General features: G+C 41.4%; 1 protein-coding gene across 4 annotated transcripts in view; it reads left to right on the plus strand.

Annotated features, from left to right (window-relative positions):
* KMT5C (lysine methyltransferase 5C) overlaps positions 1 to 15,737 on the plus strand; it is a 33,892-nt gene extending 18,155 nt beyond the window's left edge. For 3 of the 4 annotated variants that reach the window (XM_072976717.2, XM_020792769.3, XM_072976715.2), the window contains 8 exons: positions 3,990 to 4,137; positions 4,292 to 4,457; positions 5,427 to 5,536; positions 6,125 to 6,288; positions 9,247 to 9,266; positions 10,242 to 10,378; positions 10,903 to 11,087; positions 11,650 to 15,737. In XM_072976717.2, coding sequence (XP_072832818.2) covers positions 4,028 to 4,137; positions 4,292 to 4,457; positions 5,427 to 5,536; positions 6,125 to 6,288; positions 9,247 to 9,266; positions 10,242 to 10,378; positions 10,903 to 11,087; positions 11,650 to 12,458 — 1,701 coding nt within the window. In that variant the 5' untranslated portion in view covers positions 3,990 to 4,027 and the 3' untranslated portion in view covers positions 12,459 to 15,737. Of the gene's footprint in view, positions 1 to 3,989; positions 4,138 to 4,291; positions 4,492 to 5,426; positions 5,537 to 6,124; positions 6,289 to 9,246; positions 9,267 to 10,241; positions 10,379 to 10,902; positions 11,088 to 11,649 lie in introns of all 4 variants that reach the window. The other variant, XM_072976718.2, reaches the window with a different exon arrangement.
* Positions 15,738 to 26,049: the final 10,312 nt, after the last annotated feature.

The raw sequence follows: 26,049 nt of genomic DNA on the forward strand, positions 1-26,049 counted from the left end.
ATAGAAACAACTCTGATGACTACAGCAGACTACTGTGTTTCCATGGTGTGTGTATATTAAGGAGAACTTGGAAAACTCTTCCTTTTCCCTAGCACGGTACAAGACTTTAGACAGTCCACTGGTTTTACAATGAACCATAAAAGGAGAAACAGGTACTTGGCAGAGGACAGGATCAAAGGAAAGGGTCTGTGAGCTGTGCCATGGATCAAATCACATCAAATTGAGGGTCCAGTGTGAACTGACACCAAAACAATTCACAGTCTCCAAGTGATCACTTAATCCAAACAGAGGCATAAAATAGGCTGTGAATCAAGCTGTAGCACACCTGAATTCCTTCATTTCAGCTTGCCAGTGTAGTTGCGGACTAGGTGTCATTGTATGAACACAGTTCCAAAGAACAAACCAGAAAATGGTATGCTGGGTAAGAGGGAGTAAGCATAGTCTTTTTCTGTTTTTGTACTCATTCATATAAAGACATATCATTAATCTTGCTATTGTATGGACAACAAAGAACCCTGTACTGTACTATCTTTAAGACTAACTTCAGCCCCACTTCTTCAAACACAAGACTATATTTTAGATTCTTCTGTATTGTTTTTACTGCAGCAGACTAACATGACCACCTCTGCAGAAAAAAAGTTTTTACTCTTTTATAGACTTCCAGCAGCTGAATTAGTTGAGAGGGTACTGCTGTCCTGGGTTGGGAAACTGCCTCCAACAAAGTCTTAAGAAATTTACCGTATTTTCCTTGTATAAGATGATACTTTTGTCTAAAATATTTAGATCAAAAATTGAGGGTTGTCTTATACACGGAAGTAAGGAGGAGGAAAGCAGGAATCATCAAAGTACGGCAGTTTTTAAAAAAATCTGTGTTGGCTTCTACTTATTATTGCATTGTTTTCAAGGAGTGACTACCTTATAATCTATTGATGTCAGGCCATTACTAGTCTGTAGTTCCCAGTTCCCCCCTTTTGCCCTTTTTGAAGATAGGGACTCTTCTGGCACTTCACTCTGGCACTCCACTCGTCCTCCATGATAAGTATAAAAATAATACACAGTGATTCTGACAGGTCTTCAGCCAATACTATTGGATGCATTCCATTGGGCCCTGAAGATTTGAATTCATTCAGAGTAATAACTATTTGGCTGTTTTCTTTTTTTAATCTCAAGCTGCAATCCTGTCCCTTCAATTTCTACTTCATGTTTCTCTGCAGTGTGGTAGATTGTCTTTAGGGAAAAGACTAGGCTAAAATATGAATTGAGAACAACTGCCTTTTCTTTGTCCTCTGTTATAATTTTTCCATCCACATTTCAAGCAATAAATGTGAAGAGTAGCATGAGGTGTGAAGAGTAGCATGATTAGGTGATTTCTAAGGTAATATTAGTGCTGCATCCTGATTCCAAGTTTATATTGTTAACTTGGGAGGTGGTAACCTCTAGTGAGCTCTTGGGTTTATTGGCAGCCTTTAGTGGGAATTGAGGTTTAGTAAGGAAGCTGCCGTCGTTCTGAACCAGTATCTGATATCCGTAATGGACTGGATGAAGGCAGACAAACTGAAACTTGAGACAGAGACTCCTGGTCAATCAGAAGGCAGATGAGGGAATAGAAATACAACCTGTACTGGATGAGGTTCCACTTTCCCTGAAAACTCAAGTGTGCAGGTTGGGTGTACTCCTGGATTCATCCCTGAACCTGGATGCCCAGGTTTTGATGGTGGCGAGGAGTGCTTTTGCACAGTTAAAACTGGTGCATAAGCTGTGCCTGTTCCATGAGATGTCCAGTTTGGCTACAGCGACTTATGCTTTACTTACATCCTGTCTGGGTTGTTGTAATGGTTTGGGCCAGTTATAGGGAGCATATAACAACCTTGCTACAACCACTAGTCTGTTTGCAGGTCAAAGTGCTGGTCATTAATTGTAAACCCCTATACAGCTTGGGTCCAGGCTACCTGAAGGATCGTATCTCTCTATATGGGTGTTCTTAGCGTTTAAGATAATCAGAGAAGGCCCTCCTCTTGGTCTCATTGCCAGTGCAGGAACAGTTGTTGGCGACACAAGAAAGGGGTTATGGAATGCTCTCCCTTGGGAGATCAGATTGGTCCCGTCTGTTTCATTCTTCCGCCAACAGCTGAAGATCCGTCTTTTCAGACAGGTTTTTAACAATCATGATTGAGTCCCTGAATGCCATTGTTAGGATAGTTTTTAATGTTTGCCTGCTTTTAATTATTCAATTGTATTTTAATTACTGTGTACTTTAATTATTTTTTTACTATTTAACTTAATTATGTTTTTAATTCTATTCTTCAAATATTGTGAGTCTCCTTGGGTCCCCTTAAAAAAGGTGGCCTATAAAACAAACAAACAAAATAGTACCAGCAAAATCAGGAACAAGGTGAGAATTCTGGGAGTGTCATGTTACAATAGGCAGTGTTTCTCCAGCAGTATTCTCCTCAGATGATGCTTTGAACATAACAGAAGAAATAGCACCTCTGCCAGTGACACAACTTGGACACAGGTTCTTGACTGATCATGAAGTTGTGGTTTGGAATAAGCCAGGTGTTAATTTGGAAGTAGCATTCTTCATATGGTCACCTAAAAATTAGGAGGACAAATAATCTGGCAAATGTAGAACTCAGACCAAAGAGAATTCCACTTTCTTGCCTTGAGATGTATTGTAGGTTTGGGTAATATTTGCTCATCACTGATCTTCACAGAGTTGTATCCATCAGCAAAGCAATGAGGTGATTATAGTCTGTTTCTAAATGTAGGTCATGGCTGTTGTCTGAAACAACATGTAGAGGACTGTCAATTAAATAACCTCAGGTCATTTCTTAGTCATGGTCCAGAGGCCCTGACATGCAACTAGGAAAAGAAGAGGGTGAATTGGGAGCTCATAAACAGTGGCATCAGAAAAAGCATGTCCCCTTTGGAGGCATCAGTGACTGTTTCATTGCTGAAAAAAATCCTAGGTGTCTGGAAACAGAAACGTATTTCCACTTGGAGGTTCTATACTATTTAATTTATTTGCCTGAAAAAAGCAAAGCCTGATATTATTCCCTGTGAATGTACTTTTGCACCTCTGCTTCTGTTTAATAATTAATAAGTGTGTCTGTCTTGGGGAAGAAGTATCCCAAAATCTTGCTAATAGTGAGCTTATTCCTTGTGCTGTAGTTTAAAGGAAATAAGAAATAACGTCAGTCTCAGTGCTGTCTGTCTTTTCCAAATCCAAATATAGGAAATTCTACCATTTTCCCTGCCCCCTCCATACTTGTTGAGCCCTTTACATGTGAGTTTGGGGAAAAGATAGGTTGATAGCATATATAAAATGAGACTCATTAGTAATTCAATATATTACTTATGGACCATAGTGCATAATATCTTATACTATGCCCAACAAGATCAGTTTGAAATTCCCTATGTTGTGAGACAGAATTTGCATTGGCTAGGAGCAGTGTAAGAGTTCTTCACATTAAAATATCTTTAAAGTGCCATATGTTTTTGTCTTCTTTTGTTTTGTTTCTTTTGATTTTGCCTGATATGCTTGCACAGATTAACATGACTGCTTCTTCCAAAACTACACCAGCTAAGAATCCATTGATTTTTAAATGACCATTACTTTTTTTAAGTAGCCCGTCATAATTTAAGTAGCACAGTGATTTGTTATAAATGTAAATATGTTACTGACATTGTACTTCATTTATAATGACTGCGATAAGTAGTAGAAAATTTCCCTGTACAGTGTAATGTGGTTGAGAATGCATGTTGCATTATTGGCTTAGATTTTTTCTATGTTAACTTAGTAAGTGTTTATGTAGAAAAACAAGGGAAGTGGACTTCAAAGAAGACAATTTTATGTTTATGTGGTTTATATCTACAAAACTAGTAATGTTCTCTATTGATAACATGTTTGTAAAAGGGGTTGAAGCTTAAACTCAAACTGTGATTGGCTATATATGTATGAATTTCCCTGTCCTGTTTCTTTCCTGTAGGTAAGCAAGCCTAAGTACAGCATGGTTCTGGAAAGAAGATGGGCTCCACTCGAGTAACTGCAAAGGAGCTATGTGAGAATGATGACCTAGCCACCACACTAATTCTTGACTCCTACCTCGGCTTTAAGACTCATAAGATGAACGTAAGGTGAGGGATTGGGGTCCAATAACTGGGAAGATTTAGCTTGCAAAATGGATCAGAGGTTATTGATTTTGGGGTGTAAGAGCATCAAGACTGAGGAAAATAAGGACAATAAGTTTCAAAGGGGAATAATTTTGCTTTCTTTCTCTCACTCTTGCAGCCCACTTCCAGCCATTAGAAGGAAACACCATTTACGGGAGGCAGTGGAAGCTTTCCGGAAGCGCAAGGATCTGGAAGTAGCATATCAGGCTTTGATGCAGGGTGGGTGGGCCTGCCAGTACTTCGCAAACCGGAGCCGTCAGCAGGAGGCTGCCTTCAAGACTCACGTACAATTCTGTCTCTTTTGCTATTCTGGGAATGGTGGGTGGAGAAGAAAGGTTTTAATAGTAATTTCTTCATTCAGGTGTGTGAGAGATGGTCATTGTCAAAAGACTGGTAAATTGCAGTTAAAGAATTAAACAGTTAACTTATGTTTTCTCTTTAACCAGTAGTTTCTATTACATGTAAATTTCTACTAATAATATGTGTCAGAGCTTTGTTGTTGTTGTTACATTCATTGTCTTTGCATTAAAAGACAGCACTCAAGGTGGCTAACAATAAACACACTAGGGGAAAAAAACTACATTTGGCTTTAAAAAAAATCATACAATTATATAAATCAGCCCCACCATTAAAATCAAGCAAATACCCTGAAACCATTAAAATCTGCAAAGGTACAGATGCAAATTAAGAACAACTGTAAAGTCTTAATTTTTTTTCCTCCTGTTCCTGAGTCTGAATAGATTTGTTGGACAGATGTATATGTTAAATACATTTTTTGCCTTGGTTGCACATGAAGTGAGAGTGTTCTGCTCTTAATGTTTTCCATCTAAAGAACTAAAAAATACTAGTCTACAGAAAAATATCTGCTTTTTGCTCATGGTGTAGGTGTGGGTGTGGCAAATAAGGTACAGAGAAGATTGCTGGGCTTGTGGTATCTCAGCTGCTAGCCTGAGATGTTTCCAGATGGGCAGAAAACAGAACTACGTTTCTGTTCAGCATGGAAATCAAGTAGACTGGCCGTGGACATGTGGGTTGCTCTGTCCATTTGCTTCAGCTATGCTATTGCATAGTAAGCATAGAAACACAGCAGGTGATGGCAGGAAATTCCAGCAGGGGGTAAGTGAAAATAGAATGTGATGCCTTGATTCTTAGAAAAGAGAAGATGTGGCTAGGCTGAGAGCCAGGCAAGCCAGTTGGGAAGACAATTTGGAAACCTGGACTAACAGAATCCATTCTTCATTTCTTTTCCTCAGATATTTCGCTACCTTCGTATTTTCCTTCCAGAGAGTGGTTTTGTAATCAAGCGCTGTAGTCGGTATTCCCTGGAAATAAATGGGGCCCGGGTGGTCTCTACAAAATCTTGGTAAGCTTATGATGTAACATTCCCTTTTAACATTTCATAGTAGAATTAATTAGCTTTTTCCCATTTACTTTTTCTTTCTCTTTGTCCACAAATAAAAAGAGATTTAAATCTTTATATATGTGTTGCCCAGTAATCAGTTTCTTTGTAACTTAGTTATTGGGCAACATATAAATACATGTTTAAATCTCCATATTTTATAAACTATATAAATGCATGTTTAGGAACAGTAGCATTGAAATGTGATTGTACATTTCAAAACATAAATATATAATATAGCATAAATGCCCTAGTTTGCAATAGCAACAATATTTGAAAAGTGTTAATTTAAAAAAAGCTCATGAAAATTAAATGGTTTCCATCTGGTGCCAAAAATATAACAAAGAAGGTGCCAGAGGAAACTCCTTGGGAGAGCATTTTACAGCCACAGTCTCATTACCATCAAGTTCCTATTTCCAGTATTTATGCCATGCAATTGATATATAGTAAAGTGGGCATAAATTTATCTGTCGCCCTTGCCTACTATATATCTCACTGTCAAAGCAGCAACTGTGCTGATCTGAAATACTACTTTTTCCTCTTGCCAATAAGGCGAAAGAATGATAAGCTGGAACTCCTGGAGGGCTACATTGCAGAACTGACAGAAGAAGATGAGAGCCTCCTGCGCACAGGTGAAAATGACTTCAGCATCATGTACTCCACACGAAAGCAGTGTGCCCAGCTGTGGCTGGGGCCTGCTGCCTTCATCAATCATGGTATGTGAAAGTTCCTAACTAGTCCCTTCTTTCCCACTCAGTTCTTGTCCCAGAGATCTTGTAGTGAGTTTTGAAACCTTGAAGCCACAGTGCTCCTGCAACTTCTATCCCTCACTTGATTTCTGCACTAAGAAAGCTTGTGCACTAAGATTTTTGCATTAATAAAACATGGAATATGTTGTTGCACTTTGTTTTTCCATCATTTTATTAATGAAATTCAAGGACAAAAACAAATGCCTTTTCAGTATAATCAATCTATCAGTCAAAAACCTTTATTGGCATTAAAATCAGTAATCAAGATTATACTTTCCACCGCAATAAGTATGTTCAAGTTACATCAAGTCTCCTTGAAACATTCAGCCTAGTTTATTACAATAGCAAGATATTCAGCTACACACTCAGTCAAATCACTTTGTTTATGTGATAACATTCAGATTAGGCTCTCAGGGGAGCCAAAGAAATTTGAAATAACAGAGCAGTGCTTACACCAGCGGTTCTTAAAGAGGATGTTACGATATCTGCTGGAAAGAGTGGCTGAGGGAAATATATTAAATCTAGCCAGCATAAATGCCTGGTGCCACAGTGGGTTAATGAGACTGATGAAATAATTGGCACCAGTTACAGACAAAGGGGGCAAACGATAAAAATGAGGAGAGCAAATTAAATTCAAATCAGCTGCCAGAGTCTGAAGTTCAATGTCCTGATTTTTTTTTTTTTTGGTGGATAATATGGTAAATTGAGTTTCTCCATAACAGGGAGTTCAGGTTAATACCTATGGAAGTGATTTAAGAGTTAATAAAAGAGTACCATGTGGAGATAAAGGGATCACTTAATAAATCAGTCAAAAGGGATTGGGAAGATTTCTGAAAGTAAATGAAGCCAAAATTTAATAGCGGATAACTAGAGGCAAGGCTAGTTGGAAAATGGAGCTCAGGTTCACTTAATGTTGCAAGGCTAATTGTATTTGGGATGCCTAAAATCTTGCGCAGAAAGAGGGCAGCTACGCGATCTCGTATTTGGCCACCGTAATCCAAACGGGGACCCCAAGAGGAGCTAGTGATTTTCGCCTGGAAAACTTGGAGAGCAGCAGGGACATATTGATGTCCACTATGGAAATGGAAGCATACTAAACAAGGGGGATATCATTGGGGGGGGGGTATGCTATAGACCTCCAAGCCAGCCCGAGTTGGATGATGCCTTCCTGGAGCAGATGGCCACACATTCAAAAGGGAGAAATCCAGTAGTAATGGGAGATCCAGCCCGAGTTGGATGATGCCTTCCTGGAGCAGATGGCCACACATTCAAAAGGGAGAGATCCAGTAGTAATGGGAGATTTCAACTATCCCGATATATGTTGGCAGTCAAACTGCCGAGAACATATGGTCCAGCAAATTCTTCACTCACTTTGCAGACAATTTCATGGTCCAGAAGATGGCAGAGGCAACAAGGGGATCAGCTATTTTAGATCTGATCATAACCAACAGGGATGACCTTGTTAATGGGGTTGAAGTGGTGGGATCCTTAGGTGGGAGTGACCACGCTCTCTTGGAATTTGCTATACAGTGGGAGCGGGAAGCCAAGTGCAGCCAGACATGCATTCTAGACTTTAAGAAGGCCAATTTCAGTAAACTTAGGAATTACTGGCTGTAATTCCATGGACAAAGATACTGAAAGAGAAGGAAGTTCAGGGATGGGAATTTCTTAAAAGGGAGATACTAAAAGCACAATCTAAAACTGTTCCAATAAGAAGGAAAGATGGGAGATGTGTAAAATACCAGAATGGTTGACTAAAGAACTTTCAACTGAACTAAGTTAAAAAAACATGTACAAGAAATGGAAAAATGGGGAAAACACCAAAGAGAAATATAAGCAAATAGCCAGCGTATGTAGGGGGAAGGTAAGAAAAGCAAAACTGCAGAATGAACTCAAGTTTTCCAGAGAGATTAAAAACAACCACTCTATTCTGCTTTGGTCAGACCTCACATGGAATATTGTGTCCAGTTCTGGGCACCTCAATTCAAGAAAGATGTTGACAACCTGGAACATGTCCAGAGGAGGGCGACCAAAATGGTCAAAGGTCTGGAAGCCATGTCCTATGAGAAGCAGCTTAGGGAGCTGGGAATGGTTAGCCTTACAAAAAGAAGGTTAAGAGAGGACATGATAACCAAGTTTAACTATTTGAAGGGATGTCATGTCAAGGAAAGGACAGGTTTGTTTTCCACAGCTCCAGACACTAGGATAAGGAGCAATGGTTTCAAACTACAGGAAAAGAGATTCCACCTGAATCTCAGAAAGAACTTCCTGACAGTCGGAGCTGGTTGGCAGTGGAATAGGCTGCCTCAGAGTGTGGTGGAGTCTCCTTCTTTGGAGGTTTTTAAGCAGAGGCTGGATGGCCATCTGTCGGGAGTGCTTTGATGGAGTTCCTGCATGGCAAGGGGTTAGACTCGATGGCCCCTGTGGTCTCTTCTATAATACAGAAAGTTGATTCATACCCAAAGAAACTGCCACCTTACGATGGTAAGGCCAGTTTAATTTGTAATGAAGCAATAAACCTAAATATCAAAAAGATTTCAGAGTGACAAAATTTCAATGAATGTTTCAGCTTCATTTTCAGAACTATACATTATGGAAATGTACCTTCAAAAAGGGAAAGCTTTTGGTCTGCTGTTATTAGTCCTTACATTGACCAAGCATAGTCTGGAACTACATACAGTAATGCAGTCAGATTATTGAAGCTAAGGAGACTTTAGTTCAGCGATCAGTACAATCCAAATTTGGAAATGATTTAAGAGAAAGGAGAATTGATTACTGAAAAGACAGTAGCCAATTTTCTCTACTCTAGAGAAACTGTGGGAGAGAATAAGTAATTTGTCTTTAATGCATATCTGTCATTTTTTAATCTCTTCCTTCTGCTCCCTTCTCTCTGTGCAACTCATACCTCACTGTGGAACATCGCAGACTGCAGGCCAAACTGCAAGGTAAGTCAGTTAGTGAATGCTGGGGAAGGTAGTGCTTCTCATCTGTAAGAGGAGCTGCATTTAGGGTAAGGCTTAAATTTCAAATGGAAAATACAGTGGTGCCCCGCATAGCGAGGTTAATCCGTTCCGGATTAACCCTCGCTATGCGAAATCGTCGCTAAACGGGTAGGGAAAATGTATTGAAACGCATTAAACTTAGTTTAATGCGTTCCAATACCTTTCTTACTTACCTGTTCAGCGAGGATTCCAATTGCCAGCAGCCATTTTCGCGCCTTCGCTAAGCGAGGGCACGGCGTGAAAACGGCTCCCGGCAGCCATTTCCGGGCTTCCGGCGGCCATTTTGGAGCTGCCGAACAGCTGTTTGGCGGCTCCAAAATGGCCGCCGCAATACCCGATCTTCGCAATGCGGGTTTTCCCCATTGCGACGATCGGGTATGTTTCCGTATAGCGATCCCGAAAAAGGGATCGCTATACGGAAACATCGCTATACGGTGCACTCGTTAAGCGAGGCACCACTGTATTTTCAAAGATTAACTATTGTGGGGTCATAGAAAATAACAGTGCCCTGAAAACATTGGGAAGGGACAAGAAGCTGTGTGACCAGAAAACTTTCTTCTTCTGACTCCATTCAGTTTCATTCCTATTATTCTACTGTTGAAGGAGGCTAGAAACATAATAAAAATTTTCATATCAAAGATACAGAAGAAACCAGCTTTCTCAGTCTCTTTTAGTGCAATCAGTACTGTTTTGGGGGCTGGAAATCATGTGTCATGACTTTACATGTGACCAGATGAGGTCTTGTGAAAGCAAGGTGTCTTGACTGAGAGTTGGGTTACCTACAATTTGAGAAAGGGAGAGAAGAGGAGGATCTCTGCTGTTTTCTTTTTCTGAAAAGAAGTCACCACCTGAATATCAGCATTCCTAGATGCCTGCTGGTCCTCCCCACCCCCATCATTGTTTGTCTTTGTGCCACAGTTTGTCCCAATGGATGGAAATATTGCCTGTGTTAAGGTGCTACGGGACATAGAGCCGGAAGATGAGATCACATGCTTCTATGGTGACGGCTTCTTTGGGGAGAACAATGAATTGTGTGAGTGCTACACTTGTGAAAGGTGAGAACTGAGAGGAGAGGGGCTTGGACTGGGAGCCAGGGTGGGGATGGCGCCTGTGGATTTTTGAGAGAAAGAACAGGTGTGTGGGGGAGGCATTCTATATAATAATTTCTCCCCTTCTTTTATAAGTCATAACAGCTAGCAAAGTGCAGGCTGGCCAGGGAATAACTAGCATTAAGGGATGGAGCTGCTTCTGCACCTGGTTACTTGGTGGCACAGTCTGGTGGGGGTGGTGGTACGTTTCTACCTGTTGCTGTTATACAATCTGTTAAAGAGCAGCAGTAATTTCTAAGGGCCGCAGAGAAAACATTATGGATTCTCCTCCCTGCAGTTGATCAGTTGATAATCTCCCCCACCTACCTTTTTTTAAAAAAGGATAATTATGTTTATCTTAACCAGCTGATTCGAATCCTTCTATGGCAAAAAGACAGTTTTGGTGTGTGTGGTTTTTTGTTTTGTTTTTTGTTAATGCAGGGCTGAATTATGTACGTTATCCTTGTGATTTTTTAATTGTTGTCTTCCAGGAAGGGGGAAGGATTCTTTCGCCTCCGGAATCAGACACCATCACAATCTACCTCAGTCAATGAGAAATATCTACTGAGAGAGACAGATGGCCGTCTGCAGAGGTGGAAAAGCCAGTCGTGCAAATTGGCCCAACGCAGTGTGAAAGTGGGACAGAAGGCCCGACGCAGGAGAGCACGATTACGTGGTGAGATGTGCCAGAGTGACTTGCTTAAATGAGATATTGTGGCTTGCAGTGCTGTATAGTGCGTTGTGGCTTGGGTATCTGCTCAGTATGGCCGTGTTCTCTTGTGTCCTCCCGCTCCCTGTGTTTCAATTTCACTTTCTGTCAAAGTCAGTGCATGCTCTGCAGCCCAACAGTGGGCTGTAGGATTTTTTTGATCTTCCCTTTTGGTTGGAAATGTAGGCTAGCAGTTTACCCCGAGTTCAGAGAAATACCATATAGCTATTATGGCTGGATACATCTAGAAGGTTCATAGAAGACAACTGAAAAACCCTGTTCTGTTGTTCTTCAGTATGAAAGAACTCTGTGGGCTCTTCTCTCTTGTGTCAAAGGATTGAGCAGTTTAGCTCTTGCAGGTTTGCATCACTCTTTTGAGATTTGGCAATGTAGCACAACGCAGTGTGAAAGAGGGGAGGAATGTTTTCTGCAAAGTGACCACTGGGTTAAATGGGATACGATTTGATATTGAAATGGGGTGCAAGGAGAAGCAATCTTCTGGGAACTGATTTTTTTTTTCTTTCTTCAGGTGCTCTACGCAGATCTACCCTTCGTTATTACTTTAGAATGCTGAAGCCTTTGTACATCCCACTGCATGACTGCCTTGCCTGTGGAGCACGTCAGTGCAAGATCCATAAGCAGCTGCTAGTGCGTCTGCTTCAATGTCCTCCTTCCATGCTCCCAGCATCGCATTTACGACGCTCTTTACGCAGCAAGGCTAGGTACTCTAGGGCCCCACAGGGCTGCTCTGTCACTGAAAAGCACAAGTCTCCAAGCTCGAGCTGGACTAACCAGTGCAACTTGGTTGTGAATCTTGGCAAGAGGGTTCCTTTGAACTTGTCAGGGACGAACAGAAAAGCAGTATCTGGGACTGGGCAGAGAGAACCATATAGTCGCAATGGAGCGTTTAGCCAGGGTCCCAAGGAACGTCATGAAGGAGATGAGGAGGTCACAGGACCCTATGAATCAGGAGAGCAGGCTCCCCTTGGCTCTTCAGGACCTCTTTCCTACAGCCAGTTGCTATGCAGAACAAGGAGCATGGCCAGGCGCCAAGCCCAGCTTTTGCCTAAATCCCAGCTATTCGTACCAGCAGTAGACCCCAAGCTTTCCCAGTATGCTCATGTCTGTCTTGAGGGCCCACTCTTTGGAGGCAGGCAGCGCTGGCAGCAGCCCCCTCCAGAGGAGGTGGAGAAGGAGCAGGCAGAGGAACAGCAGCCTCCCTCCAAGCCAATGGTTTCTTTCCCCCCTTTTGTGCCACCCAAGCGGCTGCGACTAGTTGTGAGTCATGGTTCCATCAACCTTGAGGTAGCTTCCGGCTCCTGTGAAGAGCTGTCCTGATCTAACTACTCTCTGTGTGCTGAAGAGAGACTGAAACTTCTTACTGAGTTTCTTACTGAACTTGATAAGCCAGGGCAAAACCCACCTACCAGAATTGACCTGGAAGCATCTGACTCCCTCATTTTTCCAGTCACCTCTTACGGGGTGAGAAACCATCTGCTCTGTTCTGATATGGTGTATGCAAAGGGCAAGAGGCTGTGTCTCTGCTACAAGCACTATCTTGTGTTCACCCCATTTTTTTTCTAATGCAGATCAGTCTCTTTCCAAGGTGCTTTGCCAACCAATCCGATACTTGTCCCTTCCATTTTAAAAGCACACTTCACAGTTTGGCCAAACCTTACTACATAACCTTGAAACAGAAGCCATATAGTAGGCTGCACGGATGCTTGGGATTGCCTTTCCCTGTCATCTTCTCTTTGAACTGTGCTTGCTCTTCTCTCCCCTGCCCCAGAGTTCTTTTATCTTTTGACTCTTTAAGTGTCCCATCACTCTGGTTTGTAGCTGCTCAACCATGGAATCTTCTACAGAACCTCATGGTGCTTTTGCTGTTTGTTGCTCCTGTACAAGCCGGCGTAGGTGAAGTGACTTGTGGGTAAAGGAAACCTACATCCAATCAGGGAAGCCTTTTTTACCTATTGTAACAAAACCAGCAACCAGAAGTGCACATTTGCATGCAACCTAAGCTGTTCAACCCATTTAGCCTGATAGTGGCTGCTGCTTTCTAAACAGGCTTAATTAGGGAAATAACCCCCTTTCCTTTCCCCCCACTCCTTTTTGGGTGCCTACTGTTAAAAAAAACATCTACTTTTCTAATTTTCAAAGCCACTTTTGTATTAGTCAGGTCTATCGTATCTTCTCACTACTAGGGCTTTTAAACAAATGTGTACTGGGACTTTTTAGATTCTCAAGGAACTTAAGCTATTCAGGTTTTTATATTTGATACAACTTAGGTTTGATAGTATTTTCAGAATAACCGTCAGTTAGATTTATGCAAATACTTCACACTGTCATTGAGTGGTAGAGAATGAAATAGTTGTACTTTCCCAGCTCTGCTCAAGGGACTGCTTGGCTCAGGGGCATTGTGGTAAGGGGCCTTCCTTTTGTAAGATGCTGGCTTGAGCAGGATAAATGGTTGTTCTTGTCTAGGGGTGGCTGCATCAAGTTCAAAAGCACATGCATTAAATGGCTCTTCTGTGTATGTGTCTACTGGTCTGGTCCTGACAGTTCTTGGGACTTCTAACAGGTGGGGTCTCACTCCAGTGCTGAGAAATGAAATTACAAATTAGCCAGCAGCAACTGGATAAATTGGACCACTGCATCCAGCCTTTTTTTCTCTGAGTGCTTGCTTTGTTTTGCAGGCAGGGGTTTTGTGGAGAGTTCTGTGGTGCTGACTTTGGGAAATGCTAGTTGATAGTTGTAGGAGGGCCTAATTCTCCTTTCTTTCCTTTTCTTCATTTCTTGTTGATCTCTTGCTTGGTGTATTTTAGTCTTGAAGGCTTCTCCATATAAGATTTAAAAGACAGGTGTGCATATGGGAATCAAAGGAGTATTCTAAGGCTGTAATCCAGTGTACCCTTATGGGTAAATCTTGTTGAACACAAGCTTCCTTCTGAGTAACCATAAATAGGATGTAACCAAAAAGGTCTGTGATCTATGAATTGAAAGCTCTGTCTTGGAGAACCTATAGAATTTGCTTGGCATGCATTTTAGCTCTGATATGGATATGTATTATAGTTCAAGCCTTCTGCTTTTCACAGTTCTGCACGTGTTGGTGCTGATTCTTGGGAAATGCCGTGTGTATTTTTCAAAGTGGTTTTTAGACATTAGTTTGTGAAAGGTATAACAAGGGCACAACTTGCAGCTAGGAGGAGCTGTAACTATTCACTCCATCTCTAGAATGAAATTATGTTTATAGTTTAGGGAGAATCTTTTGAACACTATTCTGGGGATGTAGCTTAGTTCTGAAGAGGGTCCTCTTCCCATTGCAGTGGCCACAGTTGGGTATCACAACAAGCTAGCAAGGCAAAGGAACCCTTGGCTTATTGAGGATGAGCAGCCAGGGTACTACTACTGCCTCAATGCTGCCAACTTCATTGGCAGCAACTTAACAAACAATAGGTTGGCAAATCGTAGTCTGTTTACTGTGACTTCTGAACCCAGCAGCAGCTGGCACTCTGCTTGTTTCATTCCCAGCAATACAAAGAAAGAATTCTTTGTTTTTTTCCTAAAGGTTTGTCTGGGTTGTTTTTTTCCTAAAGGTAGTCCTGTATGCAACTCATCTTGAGCAAGCTGGATTTCCTGTAGTTCTCTGACTTACTGCGATTTCTGTCTATGGCCACTAGTTGCAGCAGGGCCTCTGAAAAAGGTGATCTCACCTTTAATTTTCATTAAAACACAAGCCTTAATAGGCCATGTTGACTATTTCAGCCAATGGTAGGAGAAGCCCAGATCTATATTATGGAAAAAATTCCCGGATGGTGGCAGTTGTATGATCCATGTGAGGGCATGAAGAAAATGTGGCTGAACAAACCATGTGAAAAGCATCTCTATATGTCTGTCTAGTACACGTCTTGGTGTATGAGATAATAAATGCCAGCCAGCAATTTCAGCAGTTTCCTTAGATCTTCATATTCTTAGGCCTCTCCCACAGACGAGAGTGAAAATGTTTCTTCCTAAAGGAGTTGATATACAGCTGAAACAGCATGTCTTTGCTTCTCCCGAAAGTAGCCTGACCCTTACGTGTATGTATGCTTCAGGCAATGTTTTTCCTTCTTTTTTCCTCCTAAAACCTTTCTATACAAATCTACTTATTTTTGGACAGATGACCCCAGTCACTACTTGACAGTTAAATTTCCTTGTTTAATTACACACAGCTCCTCTGGTGCTGATGATACAGATTATACAGCAACCATTCTGTTTCGATACATGGTGCTATTCTGGTAGACTTCGACACAAATTTATGATATGGAGTTGTTTTTGTTACAGTGGAGGAAATGCTCAACATCTGTGGTGAAGATAGCATTGAGGGATGAGCCATGCACTTTCACCTGTATATCAGTGTTTCAATACAGCACAAAATGCTTTATAGTTTCTTTGTACTAAGCAGGGTGGGTAAAAATAAGTGATGTTTTTATGATTTAAATCACAATTTAAATAAAAATAGTGTTTTAAAATTTGTCAAAAAACATCGATTTTTAAAAATTTAAATTGTGATTTAAATCAATTTGATTTAAATCAAATCCACCTGGATACTAAAACAGCTTGTTTCCTAATCAGCTCCAACATCCTGCTGCAAGGAGTGCCCATATTTGCTTTCCTGCCTGCTGCTCTGTCAATTTTTGTGGTCGTCTCATGTTTGTTGGTAGTACCAGACTAGTGCACAACCCTTTAGGTAGTAACTGTTGTGATGGGGTGTGGGGTGGGGAGAGGACGTGGGTGAGGTGATTAAGGGCTTTATATAGGGAAGGGTTGGGGACGGTGAGGGTGGATGTTGCTAGCCAGGATGCTGAATGGTCTCTATTGAAGTGTGGGCTGGGGCTCAGTTTTCACTTTTCTGTGCCTCCTTGCTTTCCCCATCTTGTAAGGTGGGTATATATTTTAAGCTACCTCGCTTGAGAAGGAAGGCATCAAGACATCCCTCCAGCCTTTGTCTTGGATGTGCTTTCAGTCCTGTGTCTGTTTAGTACAGCCCTTCCTTCTCCTTCCTCCCATGGCTCTCATATTAACAACATGCATGTTCTCATGAATGGGGAGGGGGTGAGCCCAGTTATCTTCTGTTCTTGCATCTCATCTTAAATGGTTTCTTTCTCTCCCATCCTCTAATCAGAAGCTCCTCAGGGTCACTATTGTTTGGCTATCATCTCAGCTTCAGTCTGATCCCTGGAAGTCAGCCTGCTTCCTTCTGCCTCTCCATGCTCCAGTCTCTGTTCTCTTCCCAGATACACCATTGTCCATTGCATTGTACTTCCATCCACTGTAAGAGGCTTTTATCATGCTTTTGGCCTGGAGCCAGTCTGTTGTCATTTTAAAAGAGAAGAAAATCCAAGAAAAGTTGTGCTCAGGAAATTGAGATACTTTGACTCTTACATAGGGGTGGAGGGTGGGAAGGGAGGGAGGGTAAACCAATTGGACCCATGGGAAGGTTTCTGGATGGCTGGGTTCCTCAGGGAGTGGCAGAGTGGAGGGTCCCAGAGGATCACCTTCTGCCATTATATTTGCATTTTTAAAGACTGTGTGTCAGTCTTGACTATTTGTCTTTTTGGCAATTTTATTGATTCAGCTCTACAGGAGTTAAAAAGCAGTGAGTGAACCAGCCCATAATATGTGGCACCTAGGGTGAGGATGTGTGTCTGATCTCTGCCTTTCATCCACCATAGTATTCTTAGTGCTTTAATAAAATACAAAGCCCTTCCAGTGCTTGTCAGTCCACCATAGGAAAGATAAACAGACAAACTGGGCAAGCCTGGATTATTTCCTTGCAACAGAAAGGAGAGTAGAAAGAGTGACGCCACAGGTGAGGTGCCTATCTCCAGGATTGTGTGTAGTTCATATTTAAAAAGAATTTTAGCTCACTATAAATTGAAGTTGTAACCTGCATAAATTATCAAAATAAATTCCTTTTTCCTTCACTTGTTGTGGTAGGCTATTAGTAAATATGTTTTTATTGTTTGTTTTGTTTTGCCTCATATTTTAAACTGCTCAGAGTGGCCCTTGGCTAGCTGGGTGGTGTATAAATGAAATAAACAAATAAATACATAAATGGAGAGTACGGAAATTTTGGCAACAGGACATTCTGATCATCTTCCCATCCACCTTGTTTTTCTAACCTTTGAGACTTCAGTCTGGTCCAGAAATCTTTAACACCTGTCATCACAGCCTCGAGGGTTAGAATCCCCCCCTAAGAACAAGTTTAGCATGACCTGTAACAGTCTCACATTCTGTACTTCTGCTGCAGAATGATGGTGGAATGCACACAGCCCTGGATGTATAATAGTTTGAATTGAGAGAGGGGTGGGTGGGGTGGGGGTCTTTTTAATGGTGCTATATTGGAAAGGGTGGTAGAAGGGTGTTCTCAGCTCCAGGAGTGGGAGTTTGAGGCCTCAGGGTAGTTCTTGACTCCACGATCAGGCCGGTATCCTGAAGAGGGGGGTGGAGGCAAAACCTTGTGTTTGTATTTTTAACGGTGTGTGTTGGGGCAACGTAATACTTTTTAAAATACTTGATTGGAATAAAGTCTTTTTAAAACTTTGTGTGTCTCAATGTGGCATTCAATTCATCTTATCAGGTGCAGCAAAGAGGGGTCCAGGTGCACCCAACAGACATGTTTGAGGACTGCTGGGTCACTTCATGAGACAAGAAAATATTTGGTTTAAATTTGACGTTCCTAATTGCCAGGTGCAACAAATACATATTTTAAAAAAACTGGTAGAATCTGCTTCCTTGACCATATATTTTTGTATCTCTCATTTCTTTGGAACTAATAAAATTTTGTAACATTGTTAATTTTGTATCATTCTCATTTCCCTGGAGAGAGATACAAAATTAACATATTATAACATTCTTCCATGTGTGTTGCTAGCATGATCTTTCCTCAAATACCTGTACCTCATAATACAACATCTGAGCATGTCTTTGTACTAAACTTAATTTGGGTGAAAGACTAAATTTTATCAAAATCAGTGTCAAGGTCTTTCAGGCCTGACGTCAATAACTATCCTTGAAGGTTTAGTTTATATGGTTTTATAGATTATTAATTTTAATACTTTGAACAATTACAATGAAGTAATTTCTGTCTTATCAGTCAAATAGGAGAAAGATGAAACAAATAGAAAAACAAGGAAAAGTCTTATATTAAGAAGTTCTCGTCTTTTGTCATTACCTTTTCTGTAAACTCTTACGTAAGTGTGACTAAATGTTTGGCCACTTTCTGGTTTTGTATCTAATTTCCTTCTATGCATCCAAGAAAGTATTTCTGCTTACCCAGCTCATAACTGTTTTTGGTAATTAGGACTCCTCTGTAGGGAAGAGTTGAAGATTCCAGATTTTAATGAGCTGGTTACAATGATCACACAATTCCCCTGTTGCAACAGCTTCACTGGTTGTCAGTCCATTTCTGGGTGTAGTTCAGCATGCAAGCTTTGACCTATATTACTTGGGTCCGAGGTATCCCTTTAGGAGCATGCCCATCTTTTAAAATCCTCATGGGAGGCCTTTCAGTCCTGCTACCCTCAGTGTGTGTGGGTGTGTACATGGGAGAGGGCCTTCCCTGTTGCTGCTCCCAGACTATGGAACTCTCTCCCAGGGGAAGCCAGGCTGTTCCTCACCCCCTTTGCTGTCCTTTTCCAAGCTGGCAAAGAGCTTTCTGTTCAAGCAATAAAGCTTCCAGGCTGGCTGCAGTGGAATGACCAACTTGCCTAAGAAGGGTTATGTCAAGATTATGGCCAGGACAGATCGGCACACTCAAACCACTTAGCCACACTGCTCTAGTTTTTCATGGTGTCAGTGCCTTCCAAGAGGTTTTGATGATCGCTGGTGGATGCCTTCCACCCAGTACTCTTCCCTAACCTTGAGTCATTCTGACCCCTCAGTGCTCCAGGGAGTCATTAAAAATTAAAAAGTTGAAGTTATAACTTCAGTGCCAGCCCTACCAGGAAGGAGTACCAAAATATCCACAAAATGTATGGAATCTCATAGGTAGTCAAGGTAAGTAACCTTCTTTTCTCAAAGCCAAACATCTGTAAATGTTTATTCTTAGAACTGCAGAGCTGGAAGGGACACTATGGATTGTTGAGTCCCGCCCCTGCAGTCCTAAATCAATACAGATGGATAAGGGCCATACCCAATAGACAAGGGGAGCTTAATAATTGCTCCGTTGGCTTAAAATGTGGCCTGTAGTGGCCTCTCATCCTTATCCATTTTCTGAACTTCAGGGCACTTCCAGGATAGCTGGAGTAGAAGTAGGTTTTTGGGGTGCTACTTAAAGTAGTGGCACATGGGGATTTTGTTCCTAGCATACTCTGTTTAGAAAAGTGGCATACCTTCTCATTTTATATTTATCATTTTGCTGTACATTTTGTTCAGTGCAAAAAAAAAAAAAAAAACCTGGGTCTGGTGATTTCTCTATTTTGGTCACAGTAATACCTGTGGTGACATTCATGGCTACCAATCTTTTTAATTTATTATTATTATTATTATTATTATTATTATTATTATTATTATTATTATTATTAGTAGTAGTAGTAGTAGTAGTAGTAGTAGTAGTAGTAGTAGTAGTAGTAGTAGTAGTAGTAGTAGTAGTAGTAGTAGTAGTAGTAGTAGTAGTATTCTATTCACGAAGGCTTTCACGGCTGGGATCTAATGGTGGTTGTGGGTTTTTAGGGACAGACTTCCTACCCCAGTTCTCTGAAAATGCCGGGCCACAGAGACAGGCAAAACATCAGGAAGAACAACCTTCAGAACACGGCCAAAGAGCCTGAAAAACCCACAACAACTATTAGTATTCTCTTTTTATTATTTATTAAAGTGTGTCTAATCTATCCTATCTTGATTAAATCTCAGGGTGGGTCACAAGCAGTAAAATTACCTTAACGGAATCTAGAATGTCCACATGTTTTAAACTACTTGAAGTAATTTTAAAACAATTCAACAGTTTATTAATTCAAAACAATAGAGACCATGCCACAATCCCATGAGAATCAGAAAGCTTGGATGAATGGTAGATTTCAATTTCAGGCTGAAACAAAGACAAGTTCTTCTTTGTGGTTTCTGTCAAAAACACATATGTCTTGTTTCTGTGCTCTGTGAAACTCCTTGGAACATTCTGGAACTTTTATTTATTGATTGATTTATTTTATTTATATCCCGCCTATCTGGTCGTGTGAGGACCACTCTAGGCGGCTAAGGACCACTCTAGGCGGCTAACTTAAACAAAGAATCATTAGAGTAACACACACACACACCCTAGTGTGCATGCCTGCACATCCCAGAACCATCCTTTGGTTTCTTCTAACCTCTACTGAGGAAGCATCTGAGGAACATTCCTAGAATTTATTTCTCCTTTTGAGGAGGGGGGGAACCTTCTGTAGGTACAGAAACAACCCATATATGTGAATTCACATGGGACCAAAATTTCAGGTAAGTAGCCTGTCCATAGTATCAGGCAAGGTCTTCAAGGGAAAGGAGTTCCACACCTGAGGTACTACAGTGAAGAAAACTTTTACCTTGGTTTCATGTAACCCACTGGGCTCATTGTTGGACACAGAACACCACTTAGCACCCTACTTATCCCAATGCATTCTGTGTGGTTACAAGGGCTGTAACTTGGGTTAAACAACTGGAGTTTCGCCCCAGAGCACAGAAAGATTGAGGGTGCCAAAATCCAGAAGTGAATCTACTGCTGAATCTTAAGAAAAGGAAAGAAGTGAATCTACTGCTGAATCTTAAGAAAAGGAACAGAAAATAAATGCGTTCTTTCTTTTGGGGAAGCACCATATTCTTCTCTTCCTTTTTCAGGGGAGGGGGTCATGGCCATACCTCATGGCCGAGTGGTTGGGAGACGGTGCCCCTTGCCCTGAGTGCCAAAATGAGTAGTTAAAGCTCTGTCTGGAGAAAAATCAAGCAGGGACAGACCCTGCTTAAGGGATGTGCCTGTGGAATGCCACCGTCCCAGTCCCAGAACACACTCGCCATCTCAAGGAGTCTTGCCTAGTGGTTTGCGCTGCATTTATCTCAGGCCACGCAAAATTCAGAGACTTTGCCAGCTGGAACTGCTGTTTATTTGGACTTGAATGATGAGTGTGTGTGTGTTGAGGGTTGTGTCAATTCAGCCTCAGCGATTCCATCAGGGTCTATTTCAATTTGAAGTTTTAAGGGCTACAAGGAGAAAAAACAAAGTGTGGAACGGGGGAGGGGCTACGTTTCTGCCACACACAACCCAGAACCTTTTTCTCCTGATGTTTACCTCTGAGGTTTGAGGTTATATAGCCATCAGGACTAGTGGCTATGACGGTTGCCCACTGATGTGCCACCTTCCCTGAATCTTGTTGGCTTCCTGTTAAAGTTGCTCAAGTTGTTCGTCCTTGCTAAATCTTGTGGCAATGTTACCACCATGGTAACTAAAAACAGTTTATTCTTTCACAAGCACAATCATTTCATTGGATTTAACCTAGGTTTTAATTAAAGTGACCTTTCTTTTCTTTTCTATTTTCTTTTGAAATACTCTAGATGTAAAACTCCCATAGTGAATATTTGGATTTTCAGACACATCTCATGCATCCATTAGTTTATCTCATTCAGCTGATAGCCTTACTACCATATTTTTTTTAAAAAAATGGGCAGGAAATAACTTCTTTCAGAAGATAACATTATTTTCATTGGTTAACACTGAACTGTACTGTTATTGTGTTCAGAAGCAGATTGTGACTAATTCCTTTTTCATTCATGCTAGGAAACAGTACTAAGACTGGGTTGGAGTTATTATTTTTCAGTTTAAAAATGACATCATTTGACCCAACAACATGATTTTATGTGCATATTTTGAATTCTCTAGTCTAAGACTTCTTTCAGATAGAGAGCTGGTGGAGGATTGATATATTGACTCATTGCTGCAATAAATACTCTGATGCTGTTCAGCTGCTTTGGAGTACTATTCCTATTATCTCTGACCATTTGTTATGCTGACTGAGGCTTATGGGATTCATATTTCAAAATATTCTGAGGTGTGCCAGGTTACCTATTTCCAAGGCTGTGCAATCAGCAGGGTCTTGTGATGGGTCCTCACTAGTCCAAATAGCAAGATCAGCTAGAGTGACACTGCAAAAATAATTTTAAAAGAAACCCTGTAAAACTGAGCACTAAATGCTCACTGCTCATTCATGCTGAGTCTTCCACAATGATCTCCCTGACACTACTAGCCACTAGGAGGAGCAACAGGACCATTTGAGAGGCTGAAGAGTAATGAAGGCTTATTCATACTGTATGCCAAGGTAGGCTAGTTCTGGTCTTTGAAAGGATACTTTTTCTGACTGCAGGTCCTAGAAATTGCCCAGCCAAGATGATCAGTAGCCATCCTGCCTGGAAGATTCTGGGAACTGTAGTCCAAAAAAGTAACTTTTATACAGCAGGGACTGGAGGATCTCTCACAAAGGGTGCAGCTGCACTGAAGATCCCTAGTTTTGATTTACAACCTGTATTACATCATAGAGAGGTTACTTCACAGTATAAGAATACAGAACATTGACAGTTTGAGCAATAATTTTGTCAACACAGGTGGAAGTAATTATTGCATGTGTTACTTGAAAGTAATGGAAAGGAGTAACAGATGGGTGATGGGAGTGATGACCCTGTGTGGAATAATTTTGAGTTGCAAATCATGATGCATTCTGCAAAATTGCATCTTGAACATCATGCCCCCTACTGCCTCCATCACCAAAACATTCCCTACAAACATGCTCCCCATCTTGACAAGAATCTGTTACAACTGACTGCATAGACAAAAGTCTGTTCAAATCCTTCCACCTTGAAAAAGTAGAAACTCTCCCGATGGCAGAGAAAAAAAAGGCTGGACCAATACAGTTCAGCCTTTGCATCACGCAGTGAAGAAAAACACTTTGAAGTCACCTGTTTTATAACTGGAACAAATTCTGTGGTATTTGAATATGTAATCACATTTGAAGAGCAAAAATTCCACATTCATTTCTCTTGGCTGAAGGAGTGCAGACAGAGCACTCCTTCAGCCAAGTTCCCTTTAAAAAGTCACTTCTCTTCTCTTAAAGAAAGCCATTACCCTTTAGGATATCTTTAAGAATTGTTTGAGAATTAAGAACTCCTCTCCTTTTGTTACCTGCCAAATCTGGGTTCTAAGATTCTCTGGCAAGGAATCAAGCATAGACACATCAGCTAAACCAAAGGCCCAATTTTATTTGAATAGCAGCAAAGAAGAGGTCAGCTGGGACTTCTCTTAAAAGCAGAGAAGATCCCAAAAATACAGTGTACACATGTTTTATAATGATACAAACAAAGAGTCATAAAAATAATACAATTCTATTGGTGATTTGTATCCCAACTTTGTGTCCAGTCCTTCATTGGGTAGTGATGTCAATTACACAGATATATTGGTTCCCTATACAGTGGTGCCCCGCAAGATGATGTTAATCCGTTCCATTGAAATCACTGTCTTGTGAAAACATCGTCTTGCGAAAACCGTTTCCCCATTGGAATGCATTGAAATCCGTTTAATGCGTTTCAATGGGGAAAATAGTCGTTTTGCGAAAATCGCCCGTAGGGAAGCCATTTTGTGAAGTGCTGATCAGCTGTTAGAATCGCTGTCTTGTGAAGCATCAGTCCCGAAAACACCCGTTTTGCGAGTCGCGGACCTATCTGTGAAAATCATCGTCTTGTGAAGCATTGATCCCGGGGGGAAAAACCGTCTTACGAAGCATGGACTGAAACATCATCCAGCGAAAATCGGCCATAGGAAAGACTGTTTTGTGAAGCGCTATAGCGATTGCAAAAAGTCATCATCATGTGGATTCATCGTTTCGCAAGGTCATCATCTAGAGGGGCACCACTGTAGATATGCAGATCGTGTGCTTATGTGTCTTTTGCTTATGCTCGGGAAGCATCTAAATGTCTGGAGAAAATCTTATCTTTTGGTATGTCTATGTGTTTCTTTCCTGTGCCCCGATATATGGCCTTCACTCTCTGACTCCCCTGCTGGTGATGTTCCAACTATTATCGCCTGGTTCCTCCTTGGCCACATTCCTTAGCTAGCCATCTGCTAGATCAAAGGTGAAGGGGGGCTGCAGGGAAGAGTAACTAAAGGAAAATCTTATACTTTCTGTGAATGTTTCTCTATTCGTCTGAGCTATGTGTGAATGTCCTGGGCCTAGTTGCTGTGAGGCCTGTGTTTTCTCTGCTAAGGGTTATACTAAAATCTAGTTTAATTATGCCCCGGTATCACTCCCCCCTTTTAAATTCTGAGAGCAATAAAATGGCTGAATTTAAATCAGCACCTGGTCTTAGCACTGAAGCAATGTTCGGGGTGTCACACATATCATTGCACACAGAGGAATAAACTTAGAAATAATACAAGCAGTTAAATTTTAAAACAATCAAAAGTACAATCCCCATAAAGATTATGCATACAATCCTCCTTTTTGGAGCAGTATCATGTCAAGAGCAAGCCTGTGTTCCACAGATATGTAAGGAAAAGAAACCCTATCATTTTTATTAATTTCACTAAATCCCTTTGTCCTGTAGTCTAAAGAGAAGTCGAAGATCTTCCAGCCCAGTCACTGTCCAGTGACCCCCCCCTTGTGGTTGTCTCCACCCTTTTTCTTTTCCATCCCCTGGGTGGAGGAAGTCTGCAACTGGCAACAATCCCTTCAACTTTTACCTTTTTTTCCTGTAAGAGATGAGAAATTCCAAGCAAATAGTTATGCTAGTCCTCCCACCCCCCCTTTGGAAGGCCTCCTTCCTCAGTCTTGAAACTAGTTACAACAGAAGAGCCACAGTAATGAGACTCAAAGGGCTTGTGGTCAATTTGTCCCTTTGTACAGTAAAATCCTTATCCTTAAAGGGGCCTTAGGAAACATGTCTCTTGTAAACATTTCATTGTCCGATTCAATTTCAACCTGCCCTGAGGAGAGGTGATGATGGGCCAACCCTTCCCAGGGTTTTTTCTGGAGCTGTGTAATCAAATTATTTATTTTCAACAAATTTCACAGGCAGATGCTACAGCCTCAGTCCATGGCCAGAAAACCATCTGAAATTCAACTTCATTTTCTTTTATCTTCATTTTCTTTTATCTCACCTTTCTGTGAATTGTGGTCTCTCCCCCTGCCCTGGCCCAAGATAAGTGATGCTGAAACATCAACCTGAAAACATTTTCCTCTGAATGTGGAAGAGAGAGGTCAGCTTCCAAATACCCAGATACCCTCATGCTCTTTCTGGAATCTGGAGGGCTGCCCCTTGCTCTCTTGTGATCCAAATATCACTCCATCATTTCCTTCGGGGGAAGAGGTGAAATCTGGGTGAGGGATCCCCACCCATAAGATGTTTTAGACATGGAGTGGGACTCTAGTTAAAAGACCAGAAGTGATCAGAAGTAATTTCCTTATTGAAACCCCCCCCCCCAGGGCCTAAAAGAGGACAAGGCCCGATAAAATATATTGTAAAACAAAAACTCCAGAGTGCTGAGGATGAACATGAGGGGCGTGGTGGCGGCTGTGGGAAACATACTTAGCCGATCCCTATCCTAGATGTTTTAAGGAATTGGGGCTACTCTCTGTGGCCAGTGCTGGTGCAAACTAGCCACAGAGTGGCCACTCCTCCTCTGCCTGAGGAGAGGGTGAAACATCCCCGCCTCTTCTGCCATGGCATGCTCTGCCCTATGGCACCACTTGTGGGGGAGGAAGAGGGGAAAGGACAGTTGTGTAAAGGCAGTAACTTTGATAGGAACAAATTTGTCACACGGGTATTTAAAATGCTGCAACTTCTGAAATGTCCGTCTACACAGGCATCCTGTTCTTCCCCTTTGGCTATTACAACCCCAACCCCCACATCCTGACTATGAGTCAGCCAAAATTGCTTT

This window comes from Pogona vitticeps, chromosome 6 (assembly GCF_051106095.1).
Source record: "Pogona vitticeps strain Pit_001003342236 chromosome 6, PviZW2.1, whole genome shotgun sequence".
NCBI lineage: Eukaryota > Metazoa > Chordata > Lepidosauria > Squamata > Agamidae > Pogona > Pogona vitticeps.